This window comes from Microcaecilia unicolor, chromosome 8 (assembly GCF_901765095.1).
Source record: "Microcaecilia unicolor chromosome 8, aMicUni1.1, whole genome shotgun sequence".
Taxonomy (NCBI): Eukaryota; Metazoa; Chordata; class Amphibia; order Gymnophiona; family Siphonopidae; genus Microcaecilia; species Microcaecilia unicolor.
Window position 1 is genome coordinate 143,084,956 of NC_044038.1, and position 12,253 is coordinate 143,097,208.

At 49.0% G+C, this 12,253-nt stretch overlaps 1 protein-coding gene across 2 annotated transcripts in view; it reads left to right on the forward strand.

The window, feature by feature from the left end:
* Positions 1–12,253, forward strand: part of IK (IK cytokine) — a 49,259-nt gene that overhangs the window by 13,711 nt on the left and 23,295 nt on the right. For both annotated transcript variants that reach the window (XM_030211612.1, XM_030211613.1), the window contains exons 10-11: positions 8,278–8,386; positions 10,056–10,095. In XM_030211612.1, coding sequence (XP_030067472.1) covers positions 8,278–8,386; positions 10,056–10,095 — 149 coding nt within the window. The remainder of the gene's footprint in view (positions 1–8,277; positions 8,387–10,055; positions 10,096–12,253) is intronic.

Here is a 12,253-nt window from a genome sequence, read left to right on the forward strand (position 1 = left end):
GAGATAGAGAGCAAACTTTTGCCTCCCTATATGTGGTCATGTGCTGCCGGAAACTCCTCAGTATGTTCTCTATCTCAGCAGGTGGTGGTCACACACAGCAGCAGCTCTGGCTAGGCCTCCAAGCCTAATTCTTAGGTTTTGTTGAGTGCCTGGGGTTGAGGGCTCTTTTGAGCAAGTGCAAACCTGGTGGTGCCAGGTCCCTCCTTTTCTCCCCCCTCCCGCTGGCTCCGTTAAAAAAAAAAAAAAAAAAAAAAAAGTTTTAAACGTCCTTAAAGGCGTTTATTTCGACGTTTATTTAAACGTTCATTGCAGCTACTCACTGGGACACCAGTTCGTTACAGCTCGGAGCGGACAGCAGGTAATTTTTACCTTTTTATAGCGGGCAGGGGGTTCCCCGATTCTTCTCCTCGTGGCATATGGCGTCGGAGGGCGAGGGCGGAAAGGGTCGCTCCCCGGATCGCTTGAGCGCTTCTAGAGGGGATGCGGGGGGCTTACAGCCTGATTCGCCCTTTTTGGGTGACAGTTTCGTGACCGATGAATGTCCCGGTCCTTCCTCCGGCGTGGCGGTTTTTCCCGCCATAAACGCCCATCCCCCGCTCCTCGCCTCCGCCATCTTGGCCGGCCACGCGGCTCGGACGGCTTCTTCGTGGGCCGCCCTTGAGGTTGGAGACATTAATGCCATGAACGCCCTTAATTTGGGCGACGGCACAAAAGCGGCTAAAGTTAAGCGCCGTTCTTCCCGCGCGGCTCCTTCGCGGAGTGTCGCGCCGGACGCCATTTTGGATGCGCAGCATGTCTCTCCCCCGCTCTTGCGAGCGCCGGTTGAGGGTGCGTCTAGGGCTGTTGCCCAGGCTGCGGAAGTGCACAATCTGGGGGGTTTCTCCCCCGAGTTTGTTTTGCTGCTGCATCAGGCTTTCCTCATGCAAACGCTGCCCCTGCTCCCTCGTCTGGTAAAGAGGTTGAGGTTCCCAGAGGTAAACGCCCTCGGGTTGATTCCCAGGCCTTGGAGGACTTTGTCTCCTCCGATGTAGATGAGGGCAGCGTGTCTGAGGTCTCCCAACGGTCCTTTGCGGATTCCTTGGAGGAGACGGATCCCCGCTCGGATGGAGCGGATGACCCCTCTGCAGCGCGGCTTTTTAGCCCAGAGGATTTGCCCAACCTGTTGCTACAGGCCATGGACACTTTGAAGATTTCCTCTCCGGAGGACGTCTCTCCCTCAGCCCCTGTTGGCTCTGCCATTATGCTGGGGACGAAGCGCCCGCCTAGAACCTTCCACGTGCATGATGCCATGCACACCTTAATTTCGGCTCAATGGGATGTCCCGGAAGCGAGCCTTAAAGTGGCTAGGGCTATGTCCCGCCTCTATCCTTTGGCTGTGAGTGAACGTGAGGCCTATCTGTGGCCTACCGTGGATTCTTTAATCACTGCGGTGACTAAGAAAACGGCGTTGCCGGTGGAAGGTGGCACGGCCCTAAAGGACGCCCAAGACAGAAGATTGGAGGCGGCCTTAAGGTCGTCCTTTGAGGCGGCTGCTTTAAGTTTGCAGGCCTCAGTTTGCGGCTCCTATGTGGCCAGGGCGTGCCTGACTATGGTGCAGCGGGCTTCCCCCTCGGATCATTCCTTGAGGGCTGATTGGCCGGCCCTGGAATCGGGCTTAGCCTATTTGGCAGACTTGCTGTATGATGTCTTGAGGGCCTCAGCGAAAGGCATGGCTCAGACAATCTCTGCGCGGCGGTGGCTTTGGCTGAAACATTGGTCTGCTGACCACGCCTCTAAATCCCGCCTGGCTAGATTGCCTTTTAAAGGCAAGCTGCTCTTTGGGGTTGAGCTGGACAAAATCGTGACCGATCTCGGCACGTCTAAGGGCAAGAAGTTACCAGAGGTCAGGGCTCGGGCTAGTACTCGTCCCGGTACCTCCAGAGGACGGTTGCAGGAAGCCCGTCGGTACCGCCCGGGCAAGTCGGGTTCCTCTGCCCCCTCTTCCTTCAAGAGGAATTTCTCCCCCAAGCAGCATTCCTTTCGCAGAGACCGCCGTCCCGGAGGTGCTCACTCCGGTCCTCCCCCAGGGTCTCGTACCCAATGACGGGGCCTTGGTCCACTCCCCAGTGCAGATTGGAGGACGGCTGTCCTCGTTTCTGGGCGAGTGGACCACCATAACTTCAGACGCGTGGGTGCTGGAAGTCATCAGAGACGGCTACAAGCTAGAGTTCTGCCGACCCTTAAAAGACGGGTTTGTACTCTCTCCCTGCAAGTCTCCGGTCAAAGCTGTGGCAGTGCAGCAGACCTTGGACAATCTGATCCGCCTGGGCGCGGTCGTTCCTGTGCCAGAAAGTCAGCTTGGCAAGGGACGTTACTCCATTTACTTTGTGGTACCAAAGAAAGGAGGTTCTGTCCGGCCTATCCTCGACCTCAAAGGGGTCAATCGGGCCTTGAAAGTACGGCACTTTCGCATGGAGACTCTCCGCTCTGTTATAGCGGCAGTGAAGGCAGGAGAGTTCTTGGCTTCCTTGGACATCAAGGAAGCGTACCTGCATATTCCCATCTGGCCGCCTCATCAACGCTTTCTGCGTTTTGCAGTCCTGGGACGACACTTCCAGTTCAGAGCCCTCCCATTCGGGTTGGCTACTGCTCCGCGGACCTTTTCCAAAGTAATGGTGGTCATCGCGGCCTTCCTACGAAAGGAAGGGGTACAAGTCCATCCTTATCTGGACAACTGATTGATCCGAGCCCACTCTTATGCAGAGTGCGGCAAAGCTGTGGACCGGGTAGTTGCTCTTTTGAGCTCCCTGGGATGGATCATCAACTGGGAGAAGAGCCAGCTGCGCCCGACTCAGTCCCTGGAGTACCTGGGAGTTCGATTCGACACCCAAGTGGGCAGAGTGTTCCTGCCAGACAATCGGATTGTCAAACTTCAGGCTCAGTTGGACCAGTTCCTGGTAGCCTCTCCTCTTCGGGCTTGGGACTATGTGCAGCTGTTGGGCTCTATGACGGCCACGATGGAAGTAGTGCCCTGGGCCAGGGCTCATATGAGACCACTTCAACACTCTTTGCTGCAGCGCTGGACTCCGATGTCGGAGGATTATGCTGTGCTACTTCCCTTGGACCCAGCAGTGCGCAAGGCGCTGAGCTGGTGGATGCAGACAGACAAGTTGTCTGCGGGAATGCCTCTGGTGACCCCAGAGTGGATTGTCGTCACGACGGACGCCTCTTTGTCGGGCTGGGGAGCCCACTGCTTGGGAAGGACAGCGCAGGGGCTCTGGTCTCCTGCAGAGGCAAAGTGGTCTATCAACCTCCTGGAACTCATTGCCATTCGGTTGGCGCTTTTGGAGTTCATCCCGGTACTGGTGTTGAAGCCTGTACGGGTCCTGTCGGACAATGCCACGGCTGTGGCCTATGTCAACTGCCAGGGAGGTACCAAGAGCGCCCCTCTAGCCAAGGAGGCTATGAATCTTTGCCAGTGGGCGGAGGCGAACCTGGAGCAGCTTTCAGCGGCCCACATTGCCGGAGTCATGAATGTCAAGGCGGACTTTCTCAGTCGCCATACCTTGGAGCCCGGAGAGTGGCAGCTATCTGCTCAGGCGTTCTTGGACATCACGAAGTGCTGGGGCCAGCCGAGCCTAGATCTGATGGCGTCATCGGCCAATTGCCAAGTGCCGCGCTTCTTCAGCAGAGGACGGGACCCTCGATCCCTGGGAGTAGATGCTCTTCTCCAACAGTGGCCGACACAAGAGCTCCTCTATGTGTTCCCGCCCTGGCCCATGTTGGGCAGGGTGCTAGACCGGGTGGCAAAGCATCCCGGCAGGGTAATCCTGGTGGGTCCGGATTGGCCCAGACGTCCCTGGTATGCGGACTTGATCAGGCTCTCAGTCGACGATCCTCTGCGGCTGCCAGTGGAGCAGGGCCTGTTACATCAGGGTCCCGTGGTGATGGAGGATCCCTCCCCCTTTGGTCTTACGACCTGGCTATTGAGCGGCAGCGTCTGAGGAAGAAGGGCTTCTCAGACAAGGTCATCGCCACTATGCTGAGAGCGAGGAAGCGCTCTACTTCTACTGCTTACGCCAGGGTTTGGCGTATCTTTGCAGCGTGGTGTGAAGCAGGCTCACTTTCTCCCTTCACTGCTCCAATTTCTTCAGTGTTGGCGTTCCTGCAAGAAGGTCTGGAGAAAGGCCTGTCGCTCAGTTCCCTTAAAGTCCAGGTAGCGGCTCTGGCTTGCTTCAGGGGCCGCCTAAGGGTGCTTCCCTGGCTTTACAGCCAGATGTGGTGCGCTTTCTCAAGGGAGTTAATCACCTGCGCCCTCCTCTGCACTCAGTGGTGCCTGCGTGGAATCTCAACCTGGTGCTAAGAGCATTGCAGAAGCCGCCTTTTGAACCCTTGTCGAGGGCATCTCTGAAAGACCTGACGTTGAAAGCAGTCTTTTTGGTGGCTATCACTTCAGCCAGAAGAGTTTCCGAGCTCCAGGCGCTCTCTTGTCGAGAGCCTTTTCTGCAGTTCACTGAGGCAGGAGTGACTATTCGCACAGTGCCTTCCTTTCTGCCCAAGATTGTTTCTCGCTTCCATGTGAATCAGCAGCTCTGTCTCCCTTCCTTTCGTAGGGAGGACTACCCAGAGGAGTACTCTGCTCTTAAATATCTGGATGTGAGACGAGTCATCATCAGATACTTGGAAGTGACCAATGATTTCCGGAAATCGGATCATCTCTTTGTCCTGTTTGCAGGTCCTCGTAAGGGTCTGCAGGCTGCTAAGCCTACAGTGGCAAGATGGGTCAAGGAAGCTATTGCAGCGGCTTGTGTGGCCGCGGGGAAGGTGCCGCCTATCCAGCTGAAGGCTCACTCCACGAGAGCTCAGGCGGCCTCGATGGCAGAGGCCGGATCCATCTCCTTGGAAGAGATATGCAAGGCGGCAACTTGGGCTTCGGCTCATACATTCTCCAAGCATTACCGGTTGACTGTGGCTGCACGGGCGGAGGCCCGGTTTGGAGCTTCAGTGTTGAGGTCAGGGATTTCTATGTCCCGCCCTGGGTGAGTACTGCTTCGGTACATCCCACCAGTCTATGGATTGATCAGCTTGATGATATGGAAGGTAAAATTATGTATAATCATACCTGATAATTTTCTTTCCATTAATCATAGCTGATCAATCCATAGCCCCTCCCAGATATCTGTACTGTTTTTATTCTGGTTGCATTTCAGGTTCAAGTTTAGTCTTCAGTTACTTCAGAAAGACTTCGTGTTCAAGTTCTTCCTTCACTTGGATTCTTCAAGAGTTGAGACGAGTTTGTGTTACAGTGAGCTGCTGCATTCCTCTCCCCTCCGTTTTACGGGGCTGGATTGAGATTTAAATTCTGCCGGCACTCCCTCCCGCTTCGTGCGGCTGTAGGGCAGCTTTGTACCCCTCCCGCTTCGGCGGTGTTAGGGTCAGTCAGCTCCTGTTGCGGTTGCAGGATAAGCCAGATCCCCCCGCATCGGCGGGTGTGGTGTCCCTCCCCCGCTCGGCGGGGATGAGCTGGACGGATTCCCCTCCCCCACTTGTGTGGGGATGAGCTGGGTTACTTCCCCTCCCCCGTTTCGGCGGTGGTGAGCTGGGCAGAGTGTCCCTTTGTGGGTGTAATTCTCTAAGTGCTGAGTCCTGCGGATGGAGCTTTGATATCGACATACTGAGGAGTTTCCGGCAGCACATGACCACATATAGGGAGGCAAAAGTTTGCTCTCTATCTCCACCTGCTGGTAGATGGACACAACCCACCAGTCTATGGATTGATCAGCTATGATTAATGGAAAGAAAATTATCAGGTATGATTATACATAATTTTACCGTCTTTTCATTTTCGAACATGGCCATTTCCTAGACGTTTTGTAGACATTTTGTGCTTGGTGCATTTTTCTTTTGTGTGCATTTTCGGAAAAATAAATTGAAGGGAAAAATGCACAAAAACAAGCCATTGGGACATATTGGGGGGGGGGGGGGGGGGGAACGTTCATTGTAGACTGGCCACACAAACATCCCAGCAGAGCAGTGGAGCACCCTAGGGAGCACTGCAGTTGAATTCACAGTGATAGGCCAGGTACACATCTCACCGTTAGTCCCTTATTTGTATGGGGAGACTTCAAAAACCTACTGTACTCAATTGTACACCACTGCAATAGCCCTTACAGCTGCAAGTGTCACCTTTATGTGGAGACAGTAGATTTTTGGTGATTATTGGAGGGCTCCGAATTTCCATCACAAGTGTAACAGAGTGAGATATGGGCCTTAATCCCCTTCTCTACAGTGCATTGCACCGACCATTAAGCTACTGTAGGGACCTGCCTGCTGCTCTGGCAGTAACATCTGAAGCCGTCATAGAGGCTGGTATTTTCTGTTTTTCACATCTTTGGGGGGTGGGAGGGAGTCTGTGACCACTGGGGGAGTCATATATCTTAATCCCTCCAGTGGTCATCTTGTCATTTATGGCACCTTTTGTGATTAAAGCAGGTCTAGACCAAAACATCTAGCCCTGGACATTTTTTGCTTTATTTATTTATTTATTTGGCTTTTGCTCACACCTTTTTCAGTAGTATTTAAGGTGATTTACATTCAGGTACACTGGGTATTTCCCTTTCCCAGGAGAGCTCACAATCTAAGTTTGTACCTGAAACAATGGAGGGTTGAGGGTTTTTGTTTTTTTTTTTTTTTACTAAAGCTTAGCTTGAGTTACCTGCAGCAGGGCCCATTTTATTCCTGTGGACCCTGCTGCAAATAACTCGAGCTAAGCTTTAGTAAAACACCCCCTAAGTGACTTACACAAGATCACAAGGAGCAGTAGTGAGATTTGAACCAGGCATCTCTGGATGTCAAGACTGGTTCTCTAACCACTAGGCCACTCCTCCACTCCTTTGTTCCATTATGGCAAGTAGCTGAAAAAATAAGAGCAAAAGAGGCTTTGTTCAAGAAATACAGAAGAACGCAATGAGAGGATCATGAAAAAGATTATCGGGTTAAACTCAAAGAAGCGAAGAGGGAAATACTGCTAGTGAAAGCGCAAGCGGAAGAAAAAATAGCTAAAGATGTACATAAGTACTGCCACACTGGCATTGGGTAACAGATGCAGCATCAGTCACAACTAGTTAAACTGCCCTTCAGGGCAAGTGACTATTTGTAGAAGATCTCGGTAACTTGGTGAAAGAAATGGGGGAAACTAAGCCACAGCGGTTGCCATAGGATAAATCAAAAGCTTCTGGTTGTCCATCTTCAAGGGGCTCTTGATTTAGAGACAGCAGACGTACCGGCCTAGTCGTTGGCATTATGGTCAGAAGTCCCGCTTTGAGGCACGCCATCTTCATTTTGTGCAGACAAAATGTCCTCCTCTCAGCTAGAGCACCCAATGCCTGTAGAGCTTCACAATGATGCAAAGCTGGTGCAGTCTTCTCTTCCTCTGGTGAGAGGATGTCTTCAGGAGGGGTATGCCAAAATCACATCAGACCAGTGGGTTCTGGATATTCTTACAGAAGGTTACAAGTTGGAGTTTTCCCACCCGGTTTCTTTGTCCTTATCAAAAGGGAACCAAGATAGTTGAGGTTCAGGCACTTCTTTGACCTGGGAGAATTAGGTTTTCAGTTGATGGTGGACCAATGTGGGTTCTCCGCTTCTGGACTTGATGGCGATGAAAAGGAATGCCAATGTGCCCAAGTTCTTCAGCTATTGGAAAGAACTGGCCTCGATTGGGGATCAATGCTCTACTGCAGTCCTGGCTGGAGACACATCTACTGTATGTCTTCCCTCCTTGGCCCATGGTAGGCCACGTGTTGAAAGGATCACATTGCGCCGGGGTTGAATAATTCTCGTAGCCCCGGATTGGCCGAGGACGCTGTGGTACTCTGATATGATTAGACAACTGGATAGGGGCCCATCTTCTGCAGGTACACGGCCTACTGAATCAAGGTCTGGTGCTTGTAGAGGATCCGTGCCTGCTTTGGTCCTATGGTTTGTTTATTGAAAAGGCTTGGTTGAGATGAAAAGGTTATTCTAATTCAGTTATTGCTACCTTGCTTCAGGCTCGGAAACAACATCCATGGTGTTTAAGGTTGTGTTTATTCTGAGTTTCTCCTTACTGCTTGTCTATGTAGATACCGATGACTAGACTTGATGCCAAGAGAGATATGTCTTAGCTCAGTTTTCAGTTCTCTATCTCCACCTGCTGCTTGATGCATACAACTATCCCTTAAGTTTTGGAATAGTGGGAAGGACTAGGAAAGGAAATTATCAGGTAAGACCTAATTTCTCCTTCTCTTTGTTTTACAGGCACAGACTACACTTACAACCAACGACATTGTTATCAGCAAACTGACTCAGATCCTGTCCTACCTAAGGCAGGGAACCCGGAATAAGAAGATGAAAAAAAAAGACAAGGGTAATGTCTACTTGTAGCTTGCTTTCTGTGATTTGTTTCTCTCCCTCTTTATGCATTACTAAAACAGAGATAAAATGTTTATTGCAAACTCATCAGACTGATTTACATACCAGGTTATGTGCAGAGTTTGAGAGCTAATCCAAGGGTGCATAAAGGAAGACTGCAGTGGAGGGGTGAAAGTGATGAACACTATTTAGTATGAGCTTTTAATGTATAGATATATGTAGAGCTGCACATTTAACCTGTTAACGTGATTAACACATTAAATGTTTAACTTGTGTTAAAAATTTTTACACAGTTAATTGTGTCACGTGTCCCCCACCTGCAGCCATTCAGAATTGCTCTGTCTTCCCCCTCCCCCGTATGCAGCTTTAACCCATCTGTCTCCCTGTTTTCTTCCCTTCCTGGTAGAGCTTGAGACCACATAAAAGGAGGGAGCCAGCAGGAGGGGGAGAGGACAGGGAGACGAGAAAGGGCAATGTGGAATACGGGGGAGGCGGGAAGAGGTTGGGCAATGCAGGATATAGGGGCTGGGGAGAGATGAAGCAGGGGAATACGGGGGAGGGGAAAAGATGGGGCAATGCAGGATACGGAGGGTGCAGAGAGATGAAGCAGTGCAGACTATGGGGAAGGGAAAAGATGGGGCAATGCAGGATATGGAGGGTGCAGAGAGATGGAGCAGGGCAGACTATGGTGAGGGGAAAAATGGGGCAAGGCAAGATATAGAGGGTTCAGAGAGATGGGGCATTGTAGACCATGGTGGGGGGAAGAGATGGGGCAATGTAGGATACAAGGGGTGAGGAAAGACAGAGCCATGCATAATATGATGGGGAAGGGATGTGGCTCACCTTCTGATGCAATTTCCTGTTCCGCATGAAGCAGGAAGTTGCATCAGAAGGCAGGACCTGGCAGAGGGAAGGCCCCAGAGCAGGCCTGTAGGAATCCCTGGTGGGGGTATATGGACACAGAGGGAAGATGCTGGACTTGGGGGAGAATAGTAATACAGAAGGGAGATATTGGACTTGGGGAGCATAGGAACATAGAGGAGTGATGCTGAATGCAGGAAGAGGGGATAGGGACACAGAATGGTGATAATCTGTGGGGATATGGACACAAGGGAGATGCTGAATAGGGAAGTATAGGGGATACAGAGAAGGGAGATACTGAACATGGGGAAAGATAGTGACATAGAGTTGAAAGATGGATGGTGAGCATGGAGAGAGAAGACATGTCAAATGGACAGGAAACCCTGGATGAGTGAGTTAAGAGAAGCTAGAGGGAAACAGAAACCAGAGCCTGAGACCACCATGATTTGAAAAATAAAATGACCAGACAACAAAAGGTAGAAAAAATAATTATTTAAATCATAATTGTTCAAGGCTTGTGTGGATGGGGTCAGACTGAGCTTGCAGGGACGGGGCAGAGGTTGAGATGGGGACAAACTTTGTCGCTGTGTCATTCTCTGCTCTTATGGCAGGACTCTGCTTCAGGGCCTCTTTAAGGTGTGTTGCCTGAAATTATAAACTGCAGGTTGTACCAGTACATTTATGATAACCCCTATTGGAAATTCTCTATTCAGTTGCCTTGGCTCTGCAGAGTTGGTGGGAAGAAACAGGCCAGTGATATGCAAGGACAGTTAGGTTTACTGATGAATTGTCTGTCATTATAGGAAAACTGGATGAAAAGAAACCTCCAGAGGCTGAAATGAAGTAAGTGGGCCTTCCTTCATCTTACAGTCTATCTTGTAATTGGATTTCTTCTACAGTCAATATTGATGATGGTGAAGCTTTTCAGATGCTCTGAAATTAGTGGACTGGGCATGGTCAATGCTTATGCATATGTGTCATCCAGTCCCAAACACATATATCTTAAGTCCAGTATTATAACATTTTAAATTAGTGGTGTCATTATATATATTAATCAAGCATTGTATTTTATACGGGGATCTACAGATTTCAAGAACGTTTCCACCATACGGGGAGTTTTCCCCAATTCTAATGGTGTTCCTTATATCTTCATGGATCAACCCGATTTTATTATTTTTGTTCATTTAATCTATATCTTATTTAACTCTCTCATTAAATTCCAAATATTATTTAACATTACTTAGCTTCAATTAGTTAGCAGTTAAGCAGCAATTTTTCTTTCAAATCAGACCTCCGCCGACTTGGCCAGGTTTCGTATATACTTCGTCAGGGAAGAGGTTTGCATTTTGTGTTCACTTCCGTGTCCCAGAAAAAATGGCTTGATTAATATATATAATGACACCACTAATTTAAAATGTTATGATACTGGACTTAAGATATATGTGTTTGGGACTGGATGAGTACTAGTTGAGAAGATTCCCACACTTTCAGTTAGGTCTGTTTAATAGGATTATGCATATGTGTCAGCATTTATTTACCTGATTCTTTTGAAAAACAATATAATGTATCCAGTAAGGTAAATGTCAGGTCTGTGGTTGACCTTTGCTCCAGATATGGCCCTGGTTAATTCTCGTTGTGAAAAGTTGTTATGCATCAGGGGCATAGGATGACTGTTACGTTTGTGATGCAGTAAATAAAAACAAATGCTTCCATGTAGCTGAAAACAAAACTTTTGAGGTGCCCCTCTTCAAGTTAATGGTGCACAATTGACACTTTCCCCATGTCTCAGGCCACATTGATGGACAGACTGAATTGCCTCACAACTCCCTTTTTTTAATAAAAAGGCTAATTCTCGGCAGAGTCTGTGCAGGGTTCTTTAAATTCTTTTATAATTTTGGTTCAGACACTCCACCTTGAATTTATGTGTCCTTTTTCTTATCTTGTTCCTTCACTTTGGAATTCCTTACCTGTGTCCCTGAAAATGGAAAACAATTACTTCTCCTTCAGATCTGGCCTTTAAAGCCATTGGCTTCAATTATTAATCCATGAAGAAGACCTGTAGCATTGCCTTCCATTGTTTGGCTCTGTAGTTGTCTGAACTTCCCTGCCCTTCTTCTCCAACCTTGGCTGCTTCTATGATTCCTTCACTGTTTATTATGGCTTTACCCCTTCCGTCTTTCTTTTCCACTTGTTTATTAGATTTGTGTGTTTTCCTGTTGTGTTATCTGGCTCAGTTCCTGTGGGGAAGGTAAAGGTGACATAGGGAAGCATGTCAATTCAGGTAGTTACCCCCAGCAAAAGACAAGATGTGACAGTAATGAAGAAAACAATTCTTCTTAGCAATACAGTAAAAGGTGAGACTAAACAAAAAACTATACAAAAGATGAGACTACTGAAATGTAGCTGGATAGCAGTGACCACAAATGCTTGAAGTCTAAGCAACAAAGTTCATGATCTGCAAGCCCTGATGTTAGAGGCAAATTTCGATATTCTTACTGTAATAGAGGCTGTTTAGGAAGGATAAAGATGGTTGAAAGGTGGAGCAGTAGCTCTGGATGTGAGAACAATATTAAAGTGACTGAATCGCAGGAGGCCTGGTAAAAGGAAGAAGCAATATAGATCACTTTGAAAAGATAAGATGGAACCTCTATATGGGTGGTGTTTACAGACCTCCAACACAATCGGATTAGCTTGATAAAGATCTGGTTATAGATATCCAAAAGTTGGGAAAGAAAGGGGAAGTGCTGTTGGCTGGGAGATTTCAACCTGCCGGATACGGATTGGACAGCTCCATCAATGGAATCAGAAAGAAGTAGAGAGAGTGTGGATGCCTTTCAAAGTGCTCTGCTCAGACAAATGGTGATGGAAGGAGCAACGCTGGATGTAGTGCTCACAAATGGGGAAAGTGTGCCTGATGTCCAAGTGGGTGCCCACTGGGGCAGTAATGATCCTCAAACAGTATGGTTTGATATAACAGCTAAAGTGGTGAGCAGCCACACAA